The sequence below is a fragment of the Pan paniscus genome, chromosome 8 (assembly GCF_029289425.2).
Source record: "Pan paniscus chromosome 8, NHGRI_mPanPan1-v2.0_pri, whole genome shotgun sequence".
In the NCBI taxonomy this organism is placed as follows: domain Eukaryota; kingdom Metazoa; phylum Chordata; class Mammalia; order Primates; family Hominidae; genus Pan; species Pan paniscus.
The window spans coordinates 139,974,502-139,999,175 of NC_073257.2; the positions used below are offsets into that span (position 1 = coordinate 139,974,502).

The following is a 24,674-nucleotide window of genomic DNA, read 5'->3' on the forward strand; positions in this document are numbered from 1 at the left end:
CTGACCTACTGCAGGCTACTGCCCCTGGAACTTGCCAGCAAATTCACTCCCGGGATCCATGTCAAATCAGGGTTGCCAGAGTAAAGTCAGGGCATGTATTTTCATCTGCTGACTTGGGGCAGCCCTGGGTCAAATCCCCATCCCTCAACTCAGCACCTCTGTTGCAACAAAGCGGGCACAGCTGCGGTTGCAGGTAGTTCTCGAGATACAGCGGGCCATTCCTGCAGGACTAAAAGCAGCTGCGATGACTTAATGGCCAAGAGAGAAAATGACCATCCAGCCAAGTCCTTGTAGAAATGAAAATGGAATGTAATGAACCAGTCTCTCTTACACTGGCCTGTCTGCCCCACCCACACTTAGTTTCTTTCCCCACTCTCCCTATAATAAAAATACCATGGGTTTGAAGACCATTTCATCACATACTTTATTGGACATCTCCTGTGGCTGGTCACTGGGATACAGTAACCAGGAAATACATAGTCGGCCCTCATGAATGAACAAAACTTACAACCCCAGGAGGGGAGCCAGAAACTCAATTAGTGGCTTAGTTTCCACAACGCTACGTGCTACAAAGAGGTACAGAACAATTCCAGGCAAACTAAGAACCTGCCCCAGCCTGGAGGACAGGCATGGGGGTGAGGGAACCCACAGGCAAGAAGCCTCCCTTAAGCTGAGCTCAGGACTGGATGAAATGATCTTGGTGGGGCAGGAGGGAAAGTTCCAGGCAGGGAAAACAGCAGGGAGTGTGTGGTGGTTGGAGGTGCCTGCCTAAGGGAGGCAGGAGATGGTAGGTACAGAGTTAGTGTAAGAAAGCCCAGGAGAGGCTGGGGGACCAGATCGCACAGGCCCTGGGAGGCGAAAAAGTAAAAACAGCTTGTATTTAATGGGAATGTCCTATCACATGGAAATTCACTTGGAAACTGAAGCTCAGAGAAGTTACCATACCATGGTGGAAATGGGTGGGTATTTGTTCTCAAATCCAGTCAGCCTAGGGGAATGGGCAGTATTTGTCAGATCTCTCCCTCCCCCAATACCAAGGAGGGTTGTGTAGAAGTGGTGTTCATCTATTAAACACGGGGGTAGCCCTTAAATGAACATTTTTAACCCATCATCAACAGCCCTGTAAAATGAAAACCACCCTTAGCGTGCTCTTGAAATACTGTACTTACCAGGGTGAGAAAAGGTGCTGACATACTTCAGCAAGATTTCTGGTTAGAGCTGAACTCTAAAGGATTTTTCTACTAAACAGAATATTCCACTCCACAGGCATATGGCTGGATGAAATTTTTCCGTGAGGTTCATAATTACTACTAAGTCTAAAGTGTTAGAACAACTTGACCATAGCAACATTCCTACTGAAAGTTTTGAGGTTGGCCTACGTAGAAGGAAGCATTTATGCCTCACACCTTCCAAAGTGCCTCTGCTAAGAGCCACTTTTCCTTGAACACCCTCCCCCGTTCTGCCCTGGTGCAATCCCTGTACCCTTTGCAGCCCTGTGAAGCCCTCAGATGTCCCCTCCCTGCCCCTTTCTATTCCCTCCCTCAAGCAGAATGTCATTCTCCCTTACGATCACGGATGACGCTGTGAGAACCCTATCATGGCAGCCAATATAGTACAAGTCAGTACCGCTGATTTCTGCATTCATTCAGCAAGTATTTATGATGTCACCTGGCTCCCCGCCAGACACTGGGGAAACAAACGTGGAGACGGGGCACTGCCCGCACAGGGCACATTTTGGGGGACAGCTACCCTGTCTGGTGCACCATCCTCACCTGCACCTGGCAAGGTGGGTGAATGGGGAGGAATCCAGACAGGTGACCTGGGGGATGGCGGGCTATTCTCTGATTTGGGGAACACAGAGAGGACAGGGGGCAAAGTGGAAAGGAAATGAAGATGAACAAGTTATATCTACAAGTCTGAAGCTGGAGAAGGATGTCTGGGCTTCAAAGGAGATTTCGGAGGCAGCGGCTCACAAGGAAGCGTTCCTGAAATCGTGGCTGAAGGTGCTGAGTGCTCAGTCTCTCCAAGGATGATGATGCTTTACAGAGTACTGGTGTCACTTCCTGTACTGGGTGGCATCGGGCTGCCAGATAGAGTCAGAAAGAAAACAGGCGGGAGCAGAGCCAGTAAACTTCCGAAGCTTTCAATGACAGGAAAGCTGGAGATTAGGAGCCAGTTTGAGGTCGTGATGGCCCGCAGCCTGGGACCCTGAGATTCCGCGGGTGGAGAATGTCTCAGGTGAGAGCAACCCTAGTTAGAAAAGTATTCCCAAGAGACTAAGGCAAGCCACGAGTCACTGCTTACAGAAAGTCACTCTTGGTCCCTAAAGATGTGCTCACGAGTCATTCTCCAAAGCACAAAACTTTATTTTCAGAAAGGAAAGGACATCAAAAATAGGACTGTCCTGTGCAGATGTCCAATAGCCTTAATGTGGGGACCAAATGCCCCCCGGCCATTGGAAAGACAGATCTTGTAAGCTCCATTCATCCGTGCGCTCACCCATTCATTCGTGTTTACCGAGTGCCTGCTCAGTGTTGGGACGGACGAAGATAGTTGTTCTTGCCATCGTGCCCTGGAGGACATAGGCAAACATTTAAACGACGACACAGTGTGGGAAGGGTCACAGTTAAGGCTGCTGTAGGGTGGCTGTGGGTGGTGACAGACCTCAAGGCTTCATTCTGGAAAGCTGAGGGCAAACCTTGGCCCAAACTCCTTCACGAAGCCCCCGGTGTTCAACTATTCTCAGTCCAGGAGCCCAGCAGTGCTCCCAGTGGAGTTTATGAAGCCGATTCAGACCCAGCAAATCCAAAGTTTTCTTCCCTTAAGCGGACTGACAGCCTTACTTACAGAATTCACTTGTAATTTATGACAAAAACTGCACTAGAACTTATCACAAAACTAACTTTATTATATTTTTCCCAGTTCGATTTTTCTGTTAAATATCTTGACTGTCCCTATGACTTCTGGTTCTTATTTTCTTGACACACACATTGTCCTCAGCCTGTGTGGGAAGAAAAAAAATAGAACTCTTAAGTAATTTAAACACCCATTTTTAGGATCGACCACCTCTGCAAAACCCCAAAGCCTTACTAGGTATTATGCAGGCCCTTAGTTGCAGAAAATTAATTTTGAGGTTGGAAATAAGTTTTAAAATATATTCCATTAACATTGTTTTTCTTGACTTGAACTGCTTTTATTATGCAGTTTTTTTACACTTAAATAATGTGATCTTTTCATACAGAAGTTCCTAATGCATTTTTAAGCTAATACATAATAAAATTTCTTCATCAATGCACACATTTTCACAAACTAAAAAATGTCACTCAGAAAAAGTGAATCCAACCAGGATTAAGTCTTTTGGGTCTCCTAAACCAAGGAACCCCCGTAGGCAGAACCATGCCCAACTTGCATGCAGGGGACCTGCCTTGGCCTTTACTCTTGCAGTAGTTCTCGCCCCTTGGCTAAGGGAGAGGAACCATGGTGAAAAGCATGGCTACAAGCTTCTTACTGGAAAAAATCTATCTTATATATGCATTTTCTAGGACTACCGACACCCACCGAAGAGCTCGGCAAGGAGGAGCATGTGTGTGTTGGGCGTCTCCTGGGTGCTTGTGTGTAAGAAGAGGCTGGAACGCCCCCGGCAGAACACACCAGGCCTGGCTCAGCCTTGGGCCTGGTTGCTCTGTGTTTAGGAATCATCCTAGTTAAAAGATTCGCTTTCACCGTTCTTTGGTTTCATTCTGAGGAAGCAGCACCTTCCAGACTGTGAATTCGGTAAGTGCCTGGAGCCTGCGTTTTATTGTAAGACTCGACGGGTGAACGTGCTGACCCACGTCAGCTGTTGCGTCCCTGGTGTGTCTGTGGTTTCTAGGACCTTGTCTGGCACTGTCGGGTATCTTCTGCTTCCAGCCTGCCCCAGAAGTACAGTCTCTGACTTAGGACACCTGTGTGGGCATCAGTGCCCTTCTTGAGCCTCTCCTCTTCCCTCTCTGGAACAGTCTATGGGCATCTCCCCACTAGGACTTCCTGCCCACCATCCAGACACACAAGCCCTCCCCCTCCACTGGCTGCCTGGCTATGCAGCAGGTACTGGGGACACCTGGGAATCTTTCCTTTTCTTGGCAGTTGAAGCTTCCTAGTTTGTGCCGAAGAGGGTCTGTCTGGACAGCTGTACTTGCCAGAATTCTGTATCTGAAGAGGTTATTGCTACATGAGTTTCGTTTGCTGAACTCAGAATATGGTAGTTTTAGGTCCAAATTTTGTGTGTGCTAAGAATTAAATTTATATTATATTTTTGTGAATTGCTCACAAAAAGGGAGCAATTCAACCTATTTTTATTTTAGCTAAACCAAGTATTCCCCAGAAGAACACTAATGGAATCTAATCATTCTTATGGATTTGTCCACATGCTTGTACTTATGAGTGGCTAAACTTGATGTGATTTCAGTAGCACTTAAAGTTCATTAGCTTAGATAGTCTCTGGCTGGAGGAGGGTTGGAGGGCAGACGCACACCCCACTGATCAGGAACTCTCACATAGTGAGCATGTCTCAGGGACATCCCAACTTCTGTTCCTTCTGCCTTTCCAAAGAATGCCTTGGAAAGTTTTCTGTTTCAATAGTTTTTTTTGGAAAAAGAATTTTCCTGTTTCAAGAGGTGATTTTGAACTACAGAAAGGCTGAAGACATCTACCTACAATTGTATCACGAGGTACATCATAAGCAGTCAGAAATTAGCCACTAGACAAATTCCTTTTCTTTCTGAAGAAAGTCTTCATAACGTGAATTTGCTATTTGAAGTGAAATTCCCAAAGTAGACACAACAAAATATAACTAAAATGACCAAATTTATGTCTTAGCATAATGCTCCTTCCATTAATGTAACTGGGAGCTGGCAGAGTGCTGTTGAAGATAATGCTTTTTGTTTGCCTTTGCAACCTTGGGCAAAAAATACATCAAAACATTCTGTGTCTTTTAAAACAGGGAAACAGTAAATGGCTTACCTTCTTTGGATTTTCTGCACACCTCTTGACACTCCGCGTTACTCTCTGCACAGATTCGCTCTCCAAAGTGCTTGCTGCAGGCTGGCTTTTTGTCTTTCTTGATCTCAAGCACATGGAGTCTGAATTTCCTGCTTCTCCTTTCCCTTTCTGATTCTGCATGAGAACCTTCGCACTCTTCTGCCCTCCGCTCTCCTCTGCCACCTTAGGCTGGGAGCTCTCATTCTGTCTAACAGACCTCAAGCACCTTTTGTTCTCACTGACTTTGTCTCTAGGTATGGGTTTCCGGGCTCCATCATCTGGATTCTGAATGTCCATCTCTGGGGAGGTCTTCATGGGCTTCTTTTCATTTCTGTTTATTTCTAGTCTTTCTGCTAATACAAAGACCTCAGTTATTTGCTGTTCTGCCTCAGTCTTATTTTGGCGTCTGGAGCGCAGGGATATTCCCTAAAGAAATGAGAAGACATCCACAAAATTCCAATAATTAGTAAAACAAACTTCAAAATTCAACAGGGAGCACAATCAACAGTAACCTAAAAGGAGAAATCATTTGAAAATCACACACTGATGAATTGTCTAAGAGACTCGTCATCTAGGATAGTCAAGGTAATGCCTTGGTACTTTGCTCCTATGGAGAAATGACTGTCTCTGCTGACAAATTATAAATAAGGAATTCAGGATAAATTTCAATAACAATGCCTAATAAGATATATATCAAATCTAATTTTTACAGTTTACATTATAGAAAGAAGGTCCGTTATTCATTCATTTACAGGGAGTAAATGAATTCCTATTCCTTTAACCATCACTGCTAAGGCAGAACAGGAAATTGCCATTTCTGGAGTTTCCCCAAACTTCTCTGCATGCAGTGGGAGCCTCTCTATCTAACAGTCCAGACAGTTTCCCCTTCTCAAGAATACACATTCCTTATTGATATTGTTCTGATAGTTAAAATAGTGACACAGATAGGATTTTTAACCCAGTCCTGGTCTTGGTGACAGTGTCCAGAACATAGAACTGAACCACCTACCTATCCTCTGATCAATTTTTTAAACATTTGAAGATGAACATGACTCATTTGGCTTTTGAGAAACTCTTCTAAGTTTGCATTAATCATGTTTGACTAGTTCTTTTCCCATATTAGTCTATTCCCTCTATAGGTCCCAAGAAGATTCTTTACCATGGCCTGCAGTTATTCAGTGTTAAAGGAAACCCTCTGGGGAAAGGATAACCACTTATAACGTCAGGTTACATGCAAAGTATCACACAGAAATTGACAACTATCCAAGACGATATTGAGTGATGCTGTAATACTTCCTCTCACCTTATTTTCAGGGACCGAGTCTTGTAATTTGTGTTCCTCTTTGTTGGTTTTCATGTCGTTGCTGTTCAGCTCTTCCGCAGGTTCAATTCTTTTTGCAGAAGTCCTCAAACTTCTCTTCATGATGACCACGGGTTCGGGTGATTTGCATCTTGCCCTGGGAGCAACCCTCTGCTTCTTGCTGGCTGGCAGCTCCTCCACAATTTCCTCTGGCGCTGGCATGCAGCGCAGCCTCTTGGTTCCCGTGACGCTTCCATCTTTGCCACCTCCCCTCTTGAAGGGCAATGGGGGCAGGGAAGTGTTGCTTTTGCTTTGTGATTTTACAGGGTCTCTGGTGCTTACCAGGTCTCCCACAGGTTCTACTTTAGGGGCCCGAAGAACTCTTCTGGATATTTTTAGAGGTTTTCCACTGTCGGGTGTCTGCTTTGGAGCGCTTGTAAAGCTATCAGCAGCACCATTTGCCAGTTCCTCAGTGTGGCCTGGTGTTTGAGAGAGCTCTTGGAAGCTGGCCAGATCTTCCAGGGGTTGGGCCTTTTCCTTAGCTGCTCTTGGCCGTCTCCTGCTGCCAATTACATCTTCTGCGTCCAGCTTCCGCTTTGCAGGTTGCTTAAATGCTTTCGTGCCTTTGCCCTCACCTACCGGCTCTTTGTCGGTGTGCGTGGTCTCCCCTGAGGTTTGTGTGAGCTTGCCAACTGCTAACAGCTCCTCCTTCACTTCTACTTTCTGGGCACGTGTCCTGGGCCGTCTCTTTGAGCTTGTTGCGGTGTCTTCTAGTTCTGGTGATGATTTGCAGGGTATTTTAGTGGTTTTGTCATCAGTCATTGATTCTTCAGTGTGACCTGCTGCTGGGTCTTTGAAGCCAGCTAGGTCTTCTATGGCTTGGGCATTTTCCCTGGGTGCTCTTGGCCGTCTCCTGCTGCCAGTTACACTTGCTGCTGGAGCCGGTGTCTGTTTTGCAGATTCCTTCAATGCTTTGATGCCTTTATCTTCACCTGCTGGTTCTTTGTCTGCATCCTTGGTTTCCCCTGATGTTTGTGTGAACTTGACTGCTGAAGGCTCTTCTTTTACTTGTACCTTCTGCACACGTGTCCTGAGATGCCTCTTTGTGCTTGCTGTGGTGTCTACTACGTCTAGTGGGGGAGATTCGCAGGGTATTTTAGTGGCTTTGCCAGCAGTCAGTGATTCCTGAGTGTGACCTGATGTTTCAGAGAGCTCTGTGAAGCCGGCCAGGTCTTCCAGGGGTTGGGCCTTTTCCTTAGGTGCTCTTGGCCTTCTCCTGCCGGGTTCCTCTTCTACTGGGTTCGGTTTCTTCTTTGCACGTTGCTTCAATACTTTGATGCCCTCATCACCGCTTGCTGGTTCTTTGTGTGTGTGTGTGCGTTGCCCTGATGTTTGCGTGAGCCTCTCAACTGCTGAGAGCTCCTCTTTCACTTCTTTCCTGAGACGTGTCTTGGGGCATCTCTTTGTGCTCGTGGCAGTGTCTGTTAGTTCTGGTGGGGGAGATTTGCAGGGAATTTTTGTGTTTTTGTCAACAGTCATTGACTCTTCAGTGTGACCTGGTGCTGAGAAGAGCTCTTTGAAGTCAACCAGGTCTTCTAGAGCACGGGCCTTTTCCTTACGAGTTCTCAGCTGCCTCCTGCTACCAGTTACACTTGCTGCTGGGTCCAGGATCTGCTTTGGAGACTCCTTAAACGCTCTGATGCTCTCACTATCTCCTGTTGGCTCTGTGTGTGTTTGCGTAGTCTCCCCTGACGTCCGTGTGAGCTTGCTGACTGCTAGGGGCTCTTCTTTCATGTCCACTTTCACCAGGGCTATCTTGAGCCTTTGCTTGGAGCTTCTTGAGGTTTTGAATGACTCTGGCTGTGGAGATTTACAGGATACTTCTGTGATTTTGTCATCAGTCATTGATTCCTCAGTGTGACCTGGTGTCTGGAAGAGTTCTTTGAAGCCAGCCAGGTCCTCTAGAGCCTCAGCCTTTTCCTTAGGAGTCTGTGGCTGTCTCTTGCTGCCAGGTAAATTTCCTAGCAGGTCCAGTTTCTGCACTGGAGTTTCCACAAATGTGTTGATATTTTTCTCATCACTTACTGCTGGTTTTGGTGTGTCCATGGCTTTGCCTGCTGATGGTGTTCGTTTCCTGAGTGCTAAAAATTCTTCCTCTACGTCTGCTTTCCTGAGGCTTCTCTTGGGCCGTTGCTTTGTGCTTGCTGGGGTGTCCACTGGGTCTGGTTGTGGAGATTGGCAGGCTATTTTGGTAGTTTTCTCATCAGTCGTGGGCTTGTCAGTGCCTGGTGTCTGGAAGAGCTCTTTGAAGCCAGCCAGGTCTTCTAGAGCCTGGGCCTTTTCCTTAGGAGTTTGTGGCCATCTTTTGCTGCCAGGTAAATTTCCTGGCAGGTCCAATTTCTGCACTGGAGTTCCCATAAATGCTTTCATGTCTTTCTCATCACCTCCTGCTGGTTTGGGTGTGTCCATAGCTTTCCCTACTGATGGTGTTCGTTTCCTGAGTGCTAAGGATTCTTCCTCTACGTCTGCTTTCCTGAGACTTCTCTTGGACTGTGGCTTGAAGATCGTTGGGGTATCCACTGGGTCTGGTTGTGGAGATCTGCAGGCTATTTTGGTAGTTTTCTCATGAGTCGTGGGCTTGTCAGTGCATATTGGTGTCTGGAAGAGCTCTTTCAAGCCAGCCAAGTCTTCTAGGGGTTGGGCTTTTCCCTTAGGAGGTCTTGGCTGCCTCTTGCTACCAGTTACACTTGCTGCTGGGTCCAGTTTCTGTTTTGCAGTTTCCCTAAACACGTTGATGCCTTTATCCTCATCTCCTGGTACTTTGTCTGTGTGTGTGGTCTGTGTGAGCTGCTTCAGGGCTGAGAGCTCTTCCACTATATCCCTTTTCCCCAAAGGTGTTTTGGGCCGCCTCCTTGTGCTTGTTGGAGTGTCCATTGATTCTGGTGGTGGAGATTTGCAGGCTATTTTGGTAGTTGTGTCATCAGTTGTTGATTCCTCAGTGTGGTCTTTTGTCTGGAAGAGCTCTTTGAAGCCGGCCAGGTCTTCTAGTGATTGGGCCTCTTCCTTAGGTGTTCTTGGCCACCTCTCCATCCCAGTTCCATAGTTTGCTGGGTCCAGCATCTGCTTTGCAGATTCCTTAAACGCTTTGATGCTCTTTCCATCTCCTGCCGTCTCTCTGTGTGTCTGTGTGGTCTTCCCTGACGTCTGTGTGAGCTTGCCGACTGGTAGGACCTCTTCTTTCACACCTACTTTCCCCAAGGATATCTTGAGTCGTTGCTTGGAGCTTGTTGGGGTTTTGACTGGGTCTGGTTGTGGAGATTTGCAGGATACTTCTGTGATTTTGTCATCGGTCATTGATTCCTCAGTGTGACCTGGTGTCTGGAAGAGCTCTTTGAAGCCAGCCAGATCTTCTAGAGCCTTGGCCTTTTCTTTAGGAGTTTGTGGCCGTCTCTTGCTGCCAGGTAAATTTCCTAGCAGGTCCAGTTTCCCCACTGGAGTCCCCACAAATGTGTTGATGTCTTTCTCTTCACCTACTGCTGCTTTAGGCGTGTGCATGGCTTTGCCTGCTGATGGTGTTAGTTTCCTGAATGCTAAAAATTCTTCCTCTACGTCTGCTTTCTTGAGGCTTCTCTTGGGCCGTTGCTTTGTGTTTGTTGGGGTGTCCGCTGGGTCTGATTGCGGAGATTTGCAGAGTATTTTTTTGGTAGTTTTCTCATCAGTCGTGGGGTTATCAGTGCATGGTGTCTGGAAAAGCTCTCTGAAGCCAGTCAGTTCTTCTAGAGCCTGGGCCTTTTCCTTACGAGTTTGTAGCTGTCTATTGCTGCCAGGTAAATTTCCTGGCTGGTCCAGTTTCTGCACTGGAGTTCCCAAAAACGTGTTGATGTCTTTCTCTTCACCTACTGCTGGTTTGGGTGTGTGCATGGCTTTGCCTGCTGATGGCGTTTGTTTCCTAAATGCTAAAAATTCTTCTTCAGTGTCTGCTTTCCTGAGACTTCTCTTGGGCTGTGGCTTGGAGCTTGTTGGGGTGTCCACTAGGTCTGGCTGTGAAGCTCTGTAGGATACTTTGGTAGTTTTTTCGTTAGTCATTGATTCCTTAGTGTGACTTGGTGTCTGGAAGAGCTCGATGAAGCCGGCCAGGTCTTCAGGGACTTCAGACTTTGCCTTAGGAGTTCTCAGCTGCCTCTTGCTGCCAGTTAGACTTGCTGCTGAGTCTAAGATCTGCTTTGGAGACTCCGTAAATGCTTTCATGCTCTTACCATCTCCCGTTGGCTCTGTGTGTGTGTGTGTAGTCTCTCCTGATGTCTGTGTGAGCTTGCCAACTGCTAGGAGCTCTTCTTTCACGCCCACTTTCCCCAGGGATGTCTTGAGCCGTCGCTTGGAGCTTGCTGGGTTTTTGTCTGGGTCTGGTTGTGAAGATTTGCAGGCTACTTTGGCAGTTTTATCGTTAGTCATTGATTCCTCAGTGTGACCTCGTGTCTGGAAGAGCTCTTTAAAGCCAGCCAGGTCTTCTAGAGCCTGGGCCTTTTCCTTAGGAGTTTGTAGCCGTCTCTTGCTGCCAGTTAAGTTCTCTGTCAGGTCCAGTTTCTGCACTGGAGTTCCCATAAATGCGTAGATGTTTTTCTCACCACTTACTGCTGGTTTGGGTGTGTGCATGGCTTTGCCTGCTGATGGTGTTCGTTTCCTGAGTGCTAAGAATTCTTCTTCTACGTCCACTTTCCTGAGACTTCTCTTGGACTGTGGCTTGGAGCTTGTTGGTGTGTCCACTGGGTCTGGTTGTGATCTGCAGGCTATTTTGGTAGTTTTCTCGTGAGTCGTGGGCTTGTCAGTGCATATTGGTGTCTGGAAGAGCTCTTTCAAGCCGGCCAGGTCTTCTAGGGGTTGGGCCTTTTCCTTAGTTTTTGGCTGCCTCTTGCTGCCAGTTACACTTGCTGCTGGGTCCAGTTTCTGTTTTGCAGTTTCCCTAAACGCGTTGATGCTTTTATCCTCACCTCCTGGTACTTTATCTGTGTGTGTGGTTTCCCCTGATGTCTGTGTGAGCTTCTTCAGGGCTGAGAGCTCCTTCTGTACATCCCTTTTCTCCAAAGGTGTCTTGGGCTGCCTTCTTGTGCTTGTTGGGGTGTCTGCTGATTCTGGTGGAGAAGATTCGCAGGGCATTTTAGTAGTTTTGCCAGTAGCCACTGCTTCTTCAGTATGACCAGGGGTCTGGAAGAGCTCTTTAAAGCCAGTCAGGTCTTCCAGAGCCTGGGCCTTTTCCTTAGGAGTTTGTGGCCGTCTCTTGCTGCCGGTTAAGTTCTCTGTCAGGTCCAGTTTCTGCACTGGAGTTCCCACAAATATGATGATGTCTTTCTCTTCACCTACTGATGGTTTAGGCGTGTGCATGGCTTTGCCTGCTGATGGCATTAGATTCCTGCATGCTAAGAGTTCTCCCTCTACATCTGCTTTCCTGATACTTCTCTTGGGTCGTTGCTTTGTGCTTGTTGGGGTGTCCACTGGGTCTGGCTGTGGAGATTCGCAGGGTATTTTAGTGGTTTTACCAGCAGCCACTAATTCCTCGGTGTGACCAGGAGTCTGGAAGAGCTCTTTAAAGCCAGCCAGGTCTTCTAGAGCCTGGGCCTTTTCCTTAGGAGTTTGTAGCTGTCTTTTGCTGCCAGGTAAAGTTCCTGCCAGGTCCAGTTTCTGCACTGGAGTTCCCATAAATGCTTTAATGTCTTTCTCATCACCTCCTGCTGGTTTGGGCGTAAGCATGGCTTTCCCTGCTGATGGTGTTAGTTTCCTGAGTGCTAAGAATTCTTCCTCTACGTCTGCTTTCCTGAGACTTCTCTTAGGCCATTGCTTTGTGCTTGTTGGAGTGTCCACTGATTCTGGTGGTGGAGATTTGCAGGCTATTTTGGTAGTTTTCTCATCAGTCATTGATTCCTCAGAGGCACCTGGTGTCTGGAAGAGCTCTTTGAAGCCAGCCAGGTCTTCTAGTGACTGGGCCTCTTCCTTAGGCGTTCTTGGCCACTTCTTCATTCCAGTTACACGGGCTGCTGGGTCCAGGATCTGCTTTGGAGACTCCTTAAACGTTCTGATGCTCTTGCCATCTCCTGCTGGCTCTCTGTGCGTGTGCGTGGTCTCCCCTGACGTCCGTGTGAGCTTGCCGACTGCTAGGAGCTCTTCTTTCACACCTACTTTCCCCAGGGATGCCTTCAACTGTTGTTTTGTGTGTGTTGGGGTGTTTATTGGTTCTGGTTGTAATGACTGGCAGGGCATTTTAGTGATTTTGCCTTTCTCACTCTTTGGTGCCTTGGCATGATCTTGGATTTGGAGGAGATTCTGGCCACGTGCCGTGTCTTTCATGAGTTCTGTATCAGGCAAGCTCTTGAGGTCTGTCAGGTCAGACATTGGTTCACATTTCTGCCCCCAAGTTCTTGATCTCTTCATTGCTTTCATCTTTTCATCATTTTCTTTTAATTCAATATTTTCCTTATATGTCTCAAAAGGTCTTTCTATTTCCTTCATCTCTCCTTCTCTCCTTTGTTGTAGTAGTGTTGCCTTCTGACCTCTTTTTAGGATGCACTCAACAATGTCTGTATTTGTTTCTTCACTCTTACTTTCCACAGGTAGCTTCTGTATATTCCTGAACTCTGTAGACCTTCTTGACCTGTTTGCAGTGGATACTGTTTTTGAAGGCTCTGTCTCAGTATCTGAAGTTTTTGTCTCCACGGAAGTCATTTTGTAGGTGTTCCTGGGCGTTTTTGCTACGTTTCCATTTTCTCTAATACACTGCCGTCTTAAGGGAGGGCTTGCAGAGCATTTATCAGATGGCTGTTTTGCTGCATTCTGTGCACTGAAGAACGCATTTCCTCCTGAAATAAAAACATACACAATAAATACATTCTATTAGTGTCTCATGTCAATCGAGTATTACAGCCTCATAAAATATGGTAAAAAACTAAATATTTAGCTTCGTATTCACTGAACGACATGAGGCTACTTATGTGTCTATAAATCTGTCTTATAAGAGCCATGCACAATTAAGAATAATGTTATTTGGTGCTATAGTGGGGTCATCATTAAGCAAAGTTAGATGCTGAAATGATCATAGAAGGTAAAAATATTGCTTAAGAAGGATCCTCCAAAGGTTGCCATGCCCTGTGTCATTGACGTAAATATAGGCATTTTTTCCTTCAAACATTAGAAACAAACAGCTGTTTCTTGCCTTAAATCGCCAATAAAATAATATGGATTATCCTTATGTGGTTAGGGTCCATATTACACAGGAAATATTTACCTACCGCAAATATCTTCAGGGTAGCAAGCTGTTCCCTCTGTGACAGGAACACAGTGACCAGTGCCAAATGAGAGATTAGACAGATTCTCATCTCCCATCTCACACTTACCCCGGGCCTGCTCCCACCTAAAAGGTTAGCAGGAATAATTGCACAGTATACAAACTGTTATCTTTCTGTTTTGTAATTGGCAGTAATTTTGAATATGAGTAATTTATATGTAAATATGGTGAGACACCATTGTATTTTTTTGCTATGTCACCCTGGTTACTTACAATAAAGAAGCCAAAAGTGTACACAGGTCATTTACACACATTAACGGAGTCTTTCTTTCTATGTAAGTCAATGAATGCCAATGTTAGTTCAACTGCTGATTGAAATCTCCCTTTCAATTAGAACAGAGAAGACGGAAATGGTATTTTGTGCCAGGAACATTTGTTTTAGAGAAGTAATATCATACTGCTTGTAAAAAAATAATACTGTATGTTCCTATCCCAAAACATCAGTGTTAGGAAACAAGGAAACCAACCAAAACTCTCTGAGGTGGGGAGCAGAGGTTCTTCTCCTGAATCAGTTCCTTGAAACTGTTTTCCAAGCAAATTCTCTGAATTTGAAATAGCGATGTGACATGTGCTTGTCAACTGCGGTTGCTCCTTCACTGGGGTCTTGAACATTTCAGCTATTCCTGTTAAATGAAAATATTTGAAAAGTGATTGACATATTGCTAACATGCAAACAACCATCCCAGCCCTCACATGTAACGTGCAAATGGTGGGAAATAACAGTAGATTCCTCCCTTGAAATCCTGGTACATAGGCCTCATAAAAAGAGTGATTCCATTAATAATGTACTCATTTTGTAAAAAAGAGAGCAAAGAGAAGATATGTTATGCTCTTTGCTTTGCTTTTCTTGGAAAGGAAACAAATGAAGTTAGCTGACCTCTGTGGTCCTCCTAACTAGACCCCACACGTGAGCTCTGGAGCACGGAGGCTGGTGATGGGCTCCTGAGACCCATAGGCCTCCCTGCTAGGATCTAGAGGCCAAATGCCTTCATGCTTCTCAAAGTCTTGGGTGCTCAGTTCTAGATTTTAAGTACAAATAACACGTACCCATATTTTAGAAAATGACAAAGAGCTGCCCATTTTTAGTACTGTCAAGTAATAATATATATTTTTGAAAATCTAATGTCATTATCATTCCGTTTGGAATGATAGGAGGCCTCAGCCTCCCAAAGTGTTGGGATTACAGGCGTGAGCCACTGCGCCGGCCATCCCCACTTTAAATTACACAAGTCAGGCCACAACTTACTGAGAGTGGGAATTGAATGGAAACATTTCTTCAACAATCGTTTATGGGAATCTTCTCACAGGGCTTTCTTTCAAGAAAGTTAAGCTACCTAGAAAGTCAATCCTGAAGAAGCAAAATGTTGCTCAACAACTGGCCCACACCTGGGATAAACTATTATTGTACCTGCAGATTAACAAGTTAACTCTCTTCACTGTAAAGCACCTTCCAGCTTTCTATGTCTACGCTGCTCTCCAGGGTAAAGACATGCATTTGACATTTCCACACCTATTTCATGCAGGACATGTGATCCCAAAAATTAGCAGAGACTTGTCTTTGCAAGCCAAACCAGCTTCATCTTCCCTGAACACTAAGACCCCAGAAGGGTGATTGAGTCATTTATTTTATAATCTCTTTCACCGCAGATAAACAAAGTTAGCAAAACAAACATTAACACAGTAAAAAACAGTAGAGTCAAAAGATTTATAAGATCTAAGACTATGTTTTTACCTGAAAGATCTTCCTTAAAGTCCATTTTTTGGTTGGAAATGAAGTTGTTGAGCACTCTGTAGGGTCGAGCAGGCACATGTACTTTTTCAGTATGAGCTTTCCCTATTATTATGGTACAAGGAGAGTTTGCGTGGCCTGTACTAAATTGACTGTGAACTTCGCCCACAGGCTTCTGTAGAAAACAGGAAGGAGGTAAACAGGACATTAAAGCATAAATCCACACTGAATGCAAGCTTCGATGACACTGGTATGTGTAAAGCAGCCATTCAGTGAGGCCCCTACCTTTGGAGTAGCAGGTCTTCTTTGCCTTTTGTTCATTGACCTTTGAGGACCATGTTTTATGACTTTAGTTTGTGTTTGTTTTGCACCAAGTTTTACTACATCTGCCCATGATTTTGCAACTGTCAAAGGGAAAAGATGACGAAACTTTTCAAAAACTAGCATTCATGAAAAAATTCACCTTAATATATGTATTCTAATGTCAGACTAACCAATCAGATTTGCTTCCGAAGCACCACTTCTTCTTTTGGAACATATCATCTGTAAAATATCATGTTGACTTCGGCTGATAGACACTCTCTTTGAAGGCAAGTTGCCGCTCTTTCTCCCTCCTCTCTTAGGAACCTCTGTCTGAGATTTGCTGCTGGAAGCAGGGGCTGTTTTGCAGGACCTACGGCGTTGATCACTGGCAACTGGAGTTTTCCTAGGACTAGGAGCTGGAGGGCTTATAACCAAGCTTTGTGCCTTCACTTCCACATGGATTTCTGAAGCTGACTCTTGTTTTCCTGATGGTTGAGGCTGTTCCTGACAAGACAAAATTGTTTACAAGAAGCCTTAACAAGGATCTAACATCTCTGGAATGACTGATAAAGACCTATTCAGTTAAGAATTTCAGCTGTTTAAATCTTGAAGCATCAAATGCTTAAGCCACTGTCTTTGAAGACTATGGTAGAGGTGAGACTGTCTCAGTCATTTAAGGAAAAGGAAAGAGAAGCAAGCCAAGTCTGAAGTGAGGTCATTTCAGGTAAAAATGTGGAAGGAACATCCTGATCAGTGAAAGACAAGCAGGGTCTGATCTCAGTCCCAGTAAATACCAGCTGTGAGCACCCAGTCCCCGGCAGTCCACATGAAGGGAGGACTGCTTGCCCTTGGGAGCCAGTGTAAAATGGAAAGGGAGCCAGACGTCACTTTCCACTCCTGTTGGGAAGAGAAGAAAAGAAAGACCGCCCAGGCCCTATTACGAAGGTTATGAGCTATAGGGCCATGACTTCCCAGGGGTGTGAAACCCAGGAAGGACAACACAGCAAAGGAACAGGTAAGCAAATATTCTAAAGAGCTGAAGGTGTAAAAGGTAGACGTGCCATTGATTTTCCTTCACACCAGGTAAATGCCTTAACTATAGCCTTGTAACTCTAAAAGAAAATAAAACAATCCTTATGGGTCGATGTGGTAATGTATCCAGAATCTTTGTAATTGGCTATTCTGACGGTGCCTGCAGGTGATTATGCAGTGCTGTAAGCGTGGGTGTCTGGGAACTTCTGCACGAAAAGGACAACATCAAGGACTCCCCCGACTCGGTCGCATCAGCACCACGGTCAGGGACCCAGGGGCTCCTTTGCTGGCGCCCACATCAATGAGCTTTCATTCGTCTTTTTAAAAACTTGTTTCTTTAAAAAAAAAATAAATAAATAAAGGTCTTCATCATAATTCTACTTGTGTCAGTATTTGGAAAGGAATAGGTACCCAGTGTGTGAGCCACTGGGCGTGAATGGGATGCTGCTTGTTCAACTCACCTGGATGATTTTCTTCAGGACAGGTGGAGTGTGCATTACCAGAGACTTTCTTTTGGTTGGGGCTTCTCCTCTTTTGAGAGGCGTATTAGGAGGCAAGTTTTCATCAAATAGTTCAGGTCTTAGGTGCCCACCAAAGGACACACACCTTCTTTTCAAAGGTATTCCCTCACTCTCATCTAAAGTAACGGATACAAACGTGGAAAGAGCAATGAAAAAACATACCAAGACTAGTGATTTATTTCACGTTAGCATTAAAGACAAACCAAGTGAAAAGTCATCGAAACACAGCACCTACAGCACGCCTCTATTCTTGCAATCCTGGTGAAGCTAAGCTACTAAGAGTTCCTAAAGGATTGCGGGAGTGGCCACTAAGACGTCAAGTTGCCACTGGACAGTACAGAGGCTTTCTTTAAAACGTTGAAACATTATGTGTGGACATAGAAAGGAGGAGTCTGCAGCAGCAGATTTCACCTTAGAGTAGGGGGACGACAGCCAGAGAGAACTCTCTAAAGACATGCACTTGGGCCTCAGCCTGAGCCACCCAGTGACCAGAATGCATGAGCTGTAAAAACTCCTCCAGGTGGTTCTGAGTCAATTCACAGGAGCCCAGTCCCGGCCACACATTTTCCTGAGCCTGAGTTAATGTAAATCCCTTGCCTGAGTGATGCTTCCCCACTAGGAAGCTTGGTGGAATACTGAGACTGATGTTACAAACCTTATTTTATCGACAGCCTCATGCCCCACCGCTATAGGCCACCTGCAGAAACAGAGCCTGGAGTACGAATACTGCGTCTGTGGCCCAGACAATTTTCTTCTAATAGCCAGTCCCTAGGAGTGTAGGAAGCTCCCAAGGAGCTACCACACCTGCTATAAAGGTCCTATCTCTGCCACTTCCTGACTGGCCTTGGGTTGTGCGTTTCCTCATGTGTGACATAGCTCTAAAAAGACAACCTAGCCACGGGCACTGCTACTGCACCAAGGATCAAGTGTTCATGTCTGCCAAGCACATGGAAACTTGCCTGGCATACAGACTCATGGGTACAGTCCAGTGTTTACAGCAAATTGTTTGTAGGACACTCTGAAAACAGAGTATCAACACCTGAGAACTACCGCTATGTTTAATGATTTCCAGTGATTTATTCCACATGACCAAACTCATATGATACAGTTGATTGTAGTTCAGAATTAAACTCCATGTGAAAAGCAATTATGATTATTCTCTTTTCTATTTTGTGATAGATGGAGGAGAATCAAATATTTTTGGGGCCACCCTATCTCCTTCAATAACCCCTGCTTCATGATTGCCTGACAACTTCCGTCTCTTCTGTCATTCCTTGTTACAATTACCTAGGCCTTCAGTATTCATCTATTAGCGAAAACAGCGTGCGTGTCTGTCTTATCCCTGTGCCTTATGTGCTTACATTCTCTTCCACAAAGCTAATCACTACTGAATGAATGAAGGTCTCACAGCTACATAGAAGGTGTTCATCTTTTAGAAAAAATAAATTTACAATTAAATAAACTTACTAATGGAATCACCAAAGTTGTTGATATCAACTGAACTAAGACCAGGTAACCCAGAGCACATCTGTCCAGCTGTAGTGCCCAATTTCTCAGGCTTGCTGAGGGAATCCTTTTGGATCTTCCTCTCAACTTGAGTGAGCCACAGAGTTAAAAACGGCTCATTGTGAATTTCAGTTTCCGTAGGCGGAACTTCCACATCTGTAGGAACACTTCCTCTGGTTTTGGAAGAGAGATTTTCTGGCTTAGCGGCAGAGTCAGCTGCATCTTCAACTTTAGCTGGTGTTTGATTTCTAGTTGAAAGCTTCCTGGGAGTAAGAGTTTTATCACCAGCCTTGAAGCCTTCACTTTTACCCAGATTCACAGATTCTCTTCTACCAGTAGTATACAGGTCTTTGTTCTTATGTTTTTGTGGAGAATTTTGTTGCTGTGAATATTGTACAGGGGTCTTCATTTTAGCCGGCTCATAGAGAGGAAAGCTGGCGCCCACAGCCTTGCTGGGAGTCTGAACAGACTCCACGTCTCTTCCCTTCCCCTTATTCTGGTCAAGCTCTTGTTCAGGTGAAGCAGGCTCTGCCACAGCGTGGCCGCTCCCACCAGATTTTGGTCTTGACTTACGTGAGACCAACAGTTGGGTCTCCCCCTGTAAACCATCAGCACTTTCTTTCTCTATTGTGTAATCAGTTTGTAATCCAGATTTTCTACAATACTGTAGGACATTTTCTTTTTGTGATTTTACATCCAACTCTTTCTTCACTGACTCATAAAGCTTCCTAAAGGGAGATTCATTTTTTTTGCTATTGTCAAGACATTGTGTAGTGGGAACAGACTTCAATTCTCCATAATGGCTCACTAATTTAACGCTGGAAATTTCTTTAAAATCCCCAGAAATGGGATCAGCTGCATTTCTGCCATTACGTCCAGCATGTTCTGAGGAATGAACATTAGGTGTTCCCTGAGCAACACTGTCTTTTGAGTCATCTGTGGTACTGTCTTCTTTGACATTCTTGATATGTACCTGAGGACTTCCTGAAACTTTTCCTTCAGTGATTTTTGAATAGGCCTTGGAATCTTGAGCTTTCTCATCTTGGCAATGAATTATGAAATAAGAAACAGAAGTTCAACATTTTCTCAATGATTAACATTTGTGGAATTCAATATTTTAATTGTTTCAGGTTGTCTTATAAGCTAGCTTTTACTTGGCCTACGAATTATTTAATGCCTAAAACTTGCAAGTCTTATGATACTAGTATTATGATACAAATATATAAATCATATCAGCTCCAATAACCAGTATGAAATAGCACATGCTATCTAACTATTGAGAACTGAGTTGACAGCTGGACAGGCAATTTTCTCATATCTAGAGTCTCTCCTAAGCATAGCATACCATCAGTCACCAAGGGAAAGTTAGGCATCTGTCTGCTGTTGACATGTTAAATGACACCTCCTCCATTTCTGACAGGCTAGACATTTAGCACTTGCATTCTTGTTGCCCCTTCTTTGCCAATATGCTTCGCAAAGACCTGATCTTTCAGGATTCTGGAACAAAACCCAAACACTACTCACCAGGGTCAGAAGAGAGGCTAGATCTTGAGACACGACGTGCTGGCTCCTGTAAGTTGGGAAAATAAGAACAGTTATTTGCAGGTCTGTCTAAATGATGACAGTCACAACAGTGAAAATATTATTTATTGTTTTCTGGCTGGGCATGATGGCTCATGCCTGTAATCCCAGAACTTTGGGAGGCCAAGGTGGGCGGATCACTTGAGGTCAGGAGTTTGAGAACAGCCTGGCCAACATGATGTAACCTCACCTCTACTGAAAATACAAACATTAGCTGGATGTGGTGGCAGGTGCCTGCAGTCCCAGCTACTCAGGTGGCCGAGGCAGGAGAATTGCTGGAACCCGGGAGGCAGAGGTTGCAGTGAGCAGAGATTGCACCACTGCACTCTAGCCTGGGCAATAAAGCGAGACTCTGTCTCAAAAAATAAAAATAAAAACAATAAAAAATTGTTTTCTTTACCAAACCACTCGTATATGACTTTTAAAGACTGTTTGAGAAATGAGCTCAAGTCAGTTGGGAGCTAGTGGTCAGGATAAAAGTACTTCTTAGCTGACTCGTTAAAAAATAGTGAGTGATTAATAGGAAACAAATTCGAGGCTTAAAATTACTAAAATCAAACCTCGGTGCGTTTTTATAACTTCCTTTAAAGATATTTCCCAACATCCTATTGCGGAAGAACCAAAGTCAATATTAAACATCACCTATACTGAAGATCTGTAACCCCCCACGAGCTCAGAACTACTGACTGCGTCATCAGTTTTCTCACAAATGGGCCATAGGACCTGTGGATGAACCGAGGCTCCACTTGGCATGTGCGCCCTCTTGGCTGGTGGATACTTAGGGTGGATCTGAGAGCCTAGATTCACCCTAAGTAAATTCATGGTACAGGCACACATGGTATATTCACAGGTTCTGCAACCTCACAGCCTGGGAGCAGGCACAGCGCCCCCACCTGGCTCCCCAGAGACAGCGCCCTAACTTTCCTTCATATGGAATTATTTCCGGAAGGGTGGAAGAACTAAAGAATAACATATATATATAACTTTTATAAAAGTCTGATGCCCCAAAGGAAGAAAAGCTTATCATCTGGATTATTAAGAAAATATCTAAAAAATATTAACAAAGGCAAAGAATCTAACTTCCTTAATCAATTTTAGGTTCCTTGATACATAACACCTTGCTTCTAAAACTATCTATGTGAGGGATGGTTTTTTATCTCCAATCTGAAGTGGAACAAGAATCTTATGACTAAACAATATAAATGAACCACTAATAAAATTATGAATATGTAAAGTATATAATCTCACTTTTGTTGTACGATTACATTCAATAGCCACAAAATTGCTGTCGAATTGCTGTCATATTTACTACATACTCCATTTCAGTACTTACTATATCACAGACCAGTAACAGAACAAACAGTTCCTAGACTGCTGAGTGGCACATATCTAACCCACAGTTCAACCGGCTTTTTGGTTTATTTACTCCCATAGACTAGCAAGTTGCCTGGTGGCTACAGTGTGGGATGCCTCAGAAACTGGCTTCCAGCACGGGAACTGATGACCATCAGATTCAACATTAAGGCTGTTTCTCTAGGGAAGAAGCAGTACTTAAATGGCAGAAATGGACTGGGCATGGTGGCTCAAGCCTGTAATCCCAGCACTTTGGGAGGCCCAGGTGGGCGGATCACGAGGTTAGGAGTTCGAGACCAGCCTGGTCAATATGGTGAAACCCTGTCTCTACTAAAAATACAAAAATTAGCCAGGCATGGTGGTGTGCACCTGTAGTCCCAGCTACTCGGGAGGCTGAGGCAGGAGAATTGCTTGAACCCAGGAGGCGGAGTTTGCAGTGAGCAAAGATCGCACCACTGCACTCCAGCCTGGGTGACGGAGTGAGACTCCGTCTCAGAAGAAAAAAAAAAAAGGCAGAAATGTTGAAATTCAAGAGTACCTACTGCTAACTTCAGGTGCACCTAAGATAACTCTCCTAAGCCAAGATATTCCAAGGAGCTCATCTGAAACTAGCTTTAGGAGCACTCTAAAATGTAGGAAAAATATGAATTCTCAGGGCTCATCCTAAGCCTAAATCCCACTAAATTTCCAAGCACATGCCAACAATTGTGTTTTAATAAGCTGTACAACTAAAATACCTCTTCCACACTGATATACTAAACTATCTAAATTTCGAAGCACGTGTTGACAATTATGTTTTCATAAGCTGTACAATTGGAATACCCGTTCCACACTGATACACTCAAACTATAGGATTCTCTCACAAGACAAAGCACAGGATCCCTCTTCCTGTTTCATGGGTCATCTATCTATCAAAATAGAGAAGCATCTTTGGCACTCATGATTTTCATAATGTGATTATTTCAGACACATAAAGATGGATGAGTACAATGACTGGGCGACAAAATGAGCCACCAGATAATGCAATTCCCAAATGTTAGCTCTATGTGTTGGGGCTATCCTAATCATGGGCTTGCAAAAAGCTCGTAACATACTCTAATAGACTTTTTGGCTAAAAGTGTAAGACCAACTTAGTGCTCTGATTTTGAACAATAAAGAGGAAATATCATTTTAGATTATTTTAATACGTCTAAGTTCAACTTGTTTTTATACTTTAGTTACATTTTCCTACTATAACAGTAACCGCCCTCTTTGTAACTGATTTCAAGTAAGAAATCATTAAAGCATACATAAATGATTTCATATCATCAAAACGAATCAGCCCAAACTTGGATATTTTCTATCACCTGTTCACGTATTTTTCTTGGAAATTCAGTTGACTTCCTTCCATTCTGAAGACTTTCATTTTCATACCTGCAGTTTATAGAACGACAAAGATCCTGATTAAAAATTTATACCCTGGGGCGGAAGTCTCCATATCCACTTAATGTCCAAGGATCAACGAACAAACTTTGGGTTTAGTTCAAGACATCACCTTATACAAAGAAATAAATTTAGAGTTAGAAAAGTGCTTTTACACTAAAAGCTAGGATTAGTCGCATCAAGTTTGTTTTGAAACACCACTGTCAGAGGCTGGGGACCCAGATTAACTTCTGATCACTGACGAACAGCCCAGGTATGATTTGACAATATTCCCGAGCACCTTCTATGACGTAAGCTAATGCACATGAGAGCAAAGTCAAGTTTCTTCTAGTTTAAGTCCATGGAAATCATCTGATGGCTTGGAAGGCCAGCCAGGAAGCCTGTAGGTAACTGAATCTGAATCTTTCTCACGTTGTGAAGTCACATACTTCAGGGTAAATAAAAAGCTACACTTACACTACAGGGTAACTACAAAGCTATATTTTAGAACACTATGATCACTTCAGTTTCCCACATACTCAGTCTGTATCTGAACAAGACAGGTACATCTTAAGAAGATCACCTTTAGCAAGATACATAATTGTCCTGGCAAACCTCAGTGATCAAGTCATAGAAGCAATCCTTTATTTTGCATAATGAAAACTTTTGGCCTCAGTGAAATGACCTGATTTGAATTTATAGGCAACCTAAGTAAGATCTGAAGCAGTCACACATCTGAAATTATTTCTCATGGTAGAGAGTTTGGAATCAAGTCTCTCTTTCTAAGATTCACTTTCAAATCTTTGTTGGATGTCTTTAATCATCTGAATTTATCTCAATTTGGATAATATCTTGTTTTGAAAAATAGTTCAGCCCTCCAATAAACATCAAAAGCTTCCTACCTATAGGCCGGGCGCAGTGGCTCATGCCTGTAATCTCAGCATTTTGGGAGGCTGAAGCAGGTGGATCACTTGAGACCAAGAGTTCAAGACCAGCCTGGCCATCATGGTGAAACGCCGTCTCTACTAAAAATTGCAAAAATTAGCCGGGCGTTGTGGCACGTGCCTGTAATCCCAGCTACTTGGTAGGCTGAGGCATGAGAATACTTGAACCTGGGAGGCAGAGGTTGCAGTGAGCCAAGATCACACCACTGCACTCCAGCCTGGGTGACAGAGCAAGACTCTGTCTCAAAAACAAACAAACAAACAAACAAAAAGAAAAAGAAAAAAAGAAAAACTTCCTACATAGAAGTCTGTATTCAATAAAAATACTCTTTAAAAATGAAGGCAAACTTCCAAGAAGCACAGTAAAAGACATGACCAGGGAATTTAAGTGGTGCATTAAAAAACAGCTAATACAAATGAAGACAATAAGAGAGATTCATTTAGCAGAATGGATTTTTAAATGACCCAACTAATACGTTGTCTACAAGAGACACAATTTTGATTCAAAGACACAATCTTTTAAAATAAAAGCATGGGAAAAGATATACCATGCAAACAGCAAGCAGAGGGGAACTGGAGTACTGTACTAACATGAGACAAAATCATCTCAGACAAAAGTTATTCATAGAGAAAAAGGACATTTTATATAAGG

General features: G+C 44.1%; 1 protein-coding gene across 2 annotated transcripts in view; it reads right to left on the reverse strand.

Moving 5' to 3' along the window:
• Positions 1 to 405: 405 nt before the first annotated feature.
• The window catches only part of MKI67 (marker of proliferation Ki-67), a 29,809-nt gene continuing 5,540 nt past the window's right edge, over positions 406 to 24,674 (reverse strand). Inside the window, exons 5-15 of one of the 2 annotated variants that reach the window (XM_024930414.4) lie at positions 23,024 to 23,090; positions 20,268 to 20,313; positions 18,705 to 19,784; positions 17,178 to 17,353; positions 15,876 to 16,188; positions 15,667 to 15,785; positions 15,385 to 15,556; positions 14,120 to 14,275; positions 6,323 to 13,167; positions 5,002 to 5,445; positions 406 to 3,001 (exon numbers count right to left, since the gene is read on the reverse strand). In XM_024930414.4, the coding sequence (XP_024786182.2) occupies positions 2,936 to 3,001; positions 5,002 to 5,445; positions 6,323 to 13,167; positions 14,120 to 14,275; positions 15,385 to 15,556; positions 15,667 to 15,785; positions 15,876 to 16,188; positions 17,178 to 17,353; positions 18,705 to 19,784; positions 20,268 to 20,313; positions 23,024 to 23,090 (9,484 nt within the window). In that variant the 3' untranslated portion in view covers positions 406 to 2,935. The remainder of the gene's footprint in view (positions 3,002 to 5,001; positions 5,446 to 6,322; positions 13,168 to 14,119; positions 14,276 to 15,384; positions 15,557 to 15,666; positions 15,786 to 15,875; positions 16,189 to 17,177; positions 17,354 to 18,704; positions 19,785 to 20,267; positions 20,314 to 23,023; positions 23,091 to 24,674) is intronic. The other variant, XM_034931710.3, reaches the window with a different exon arrangement.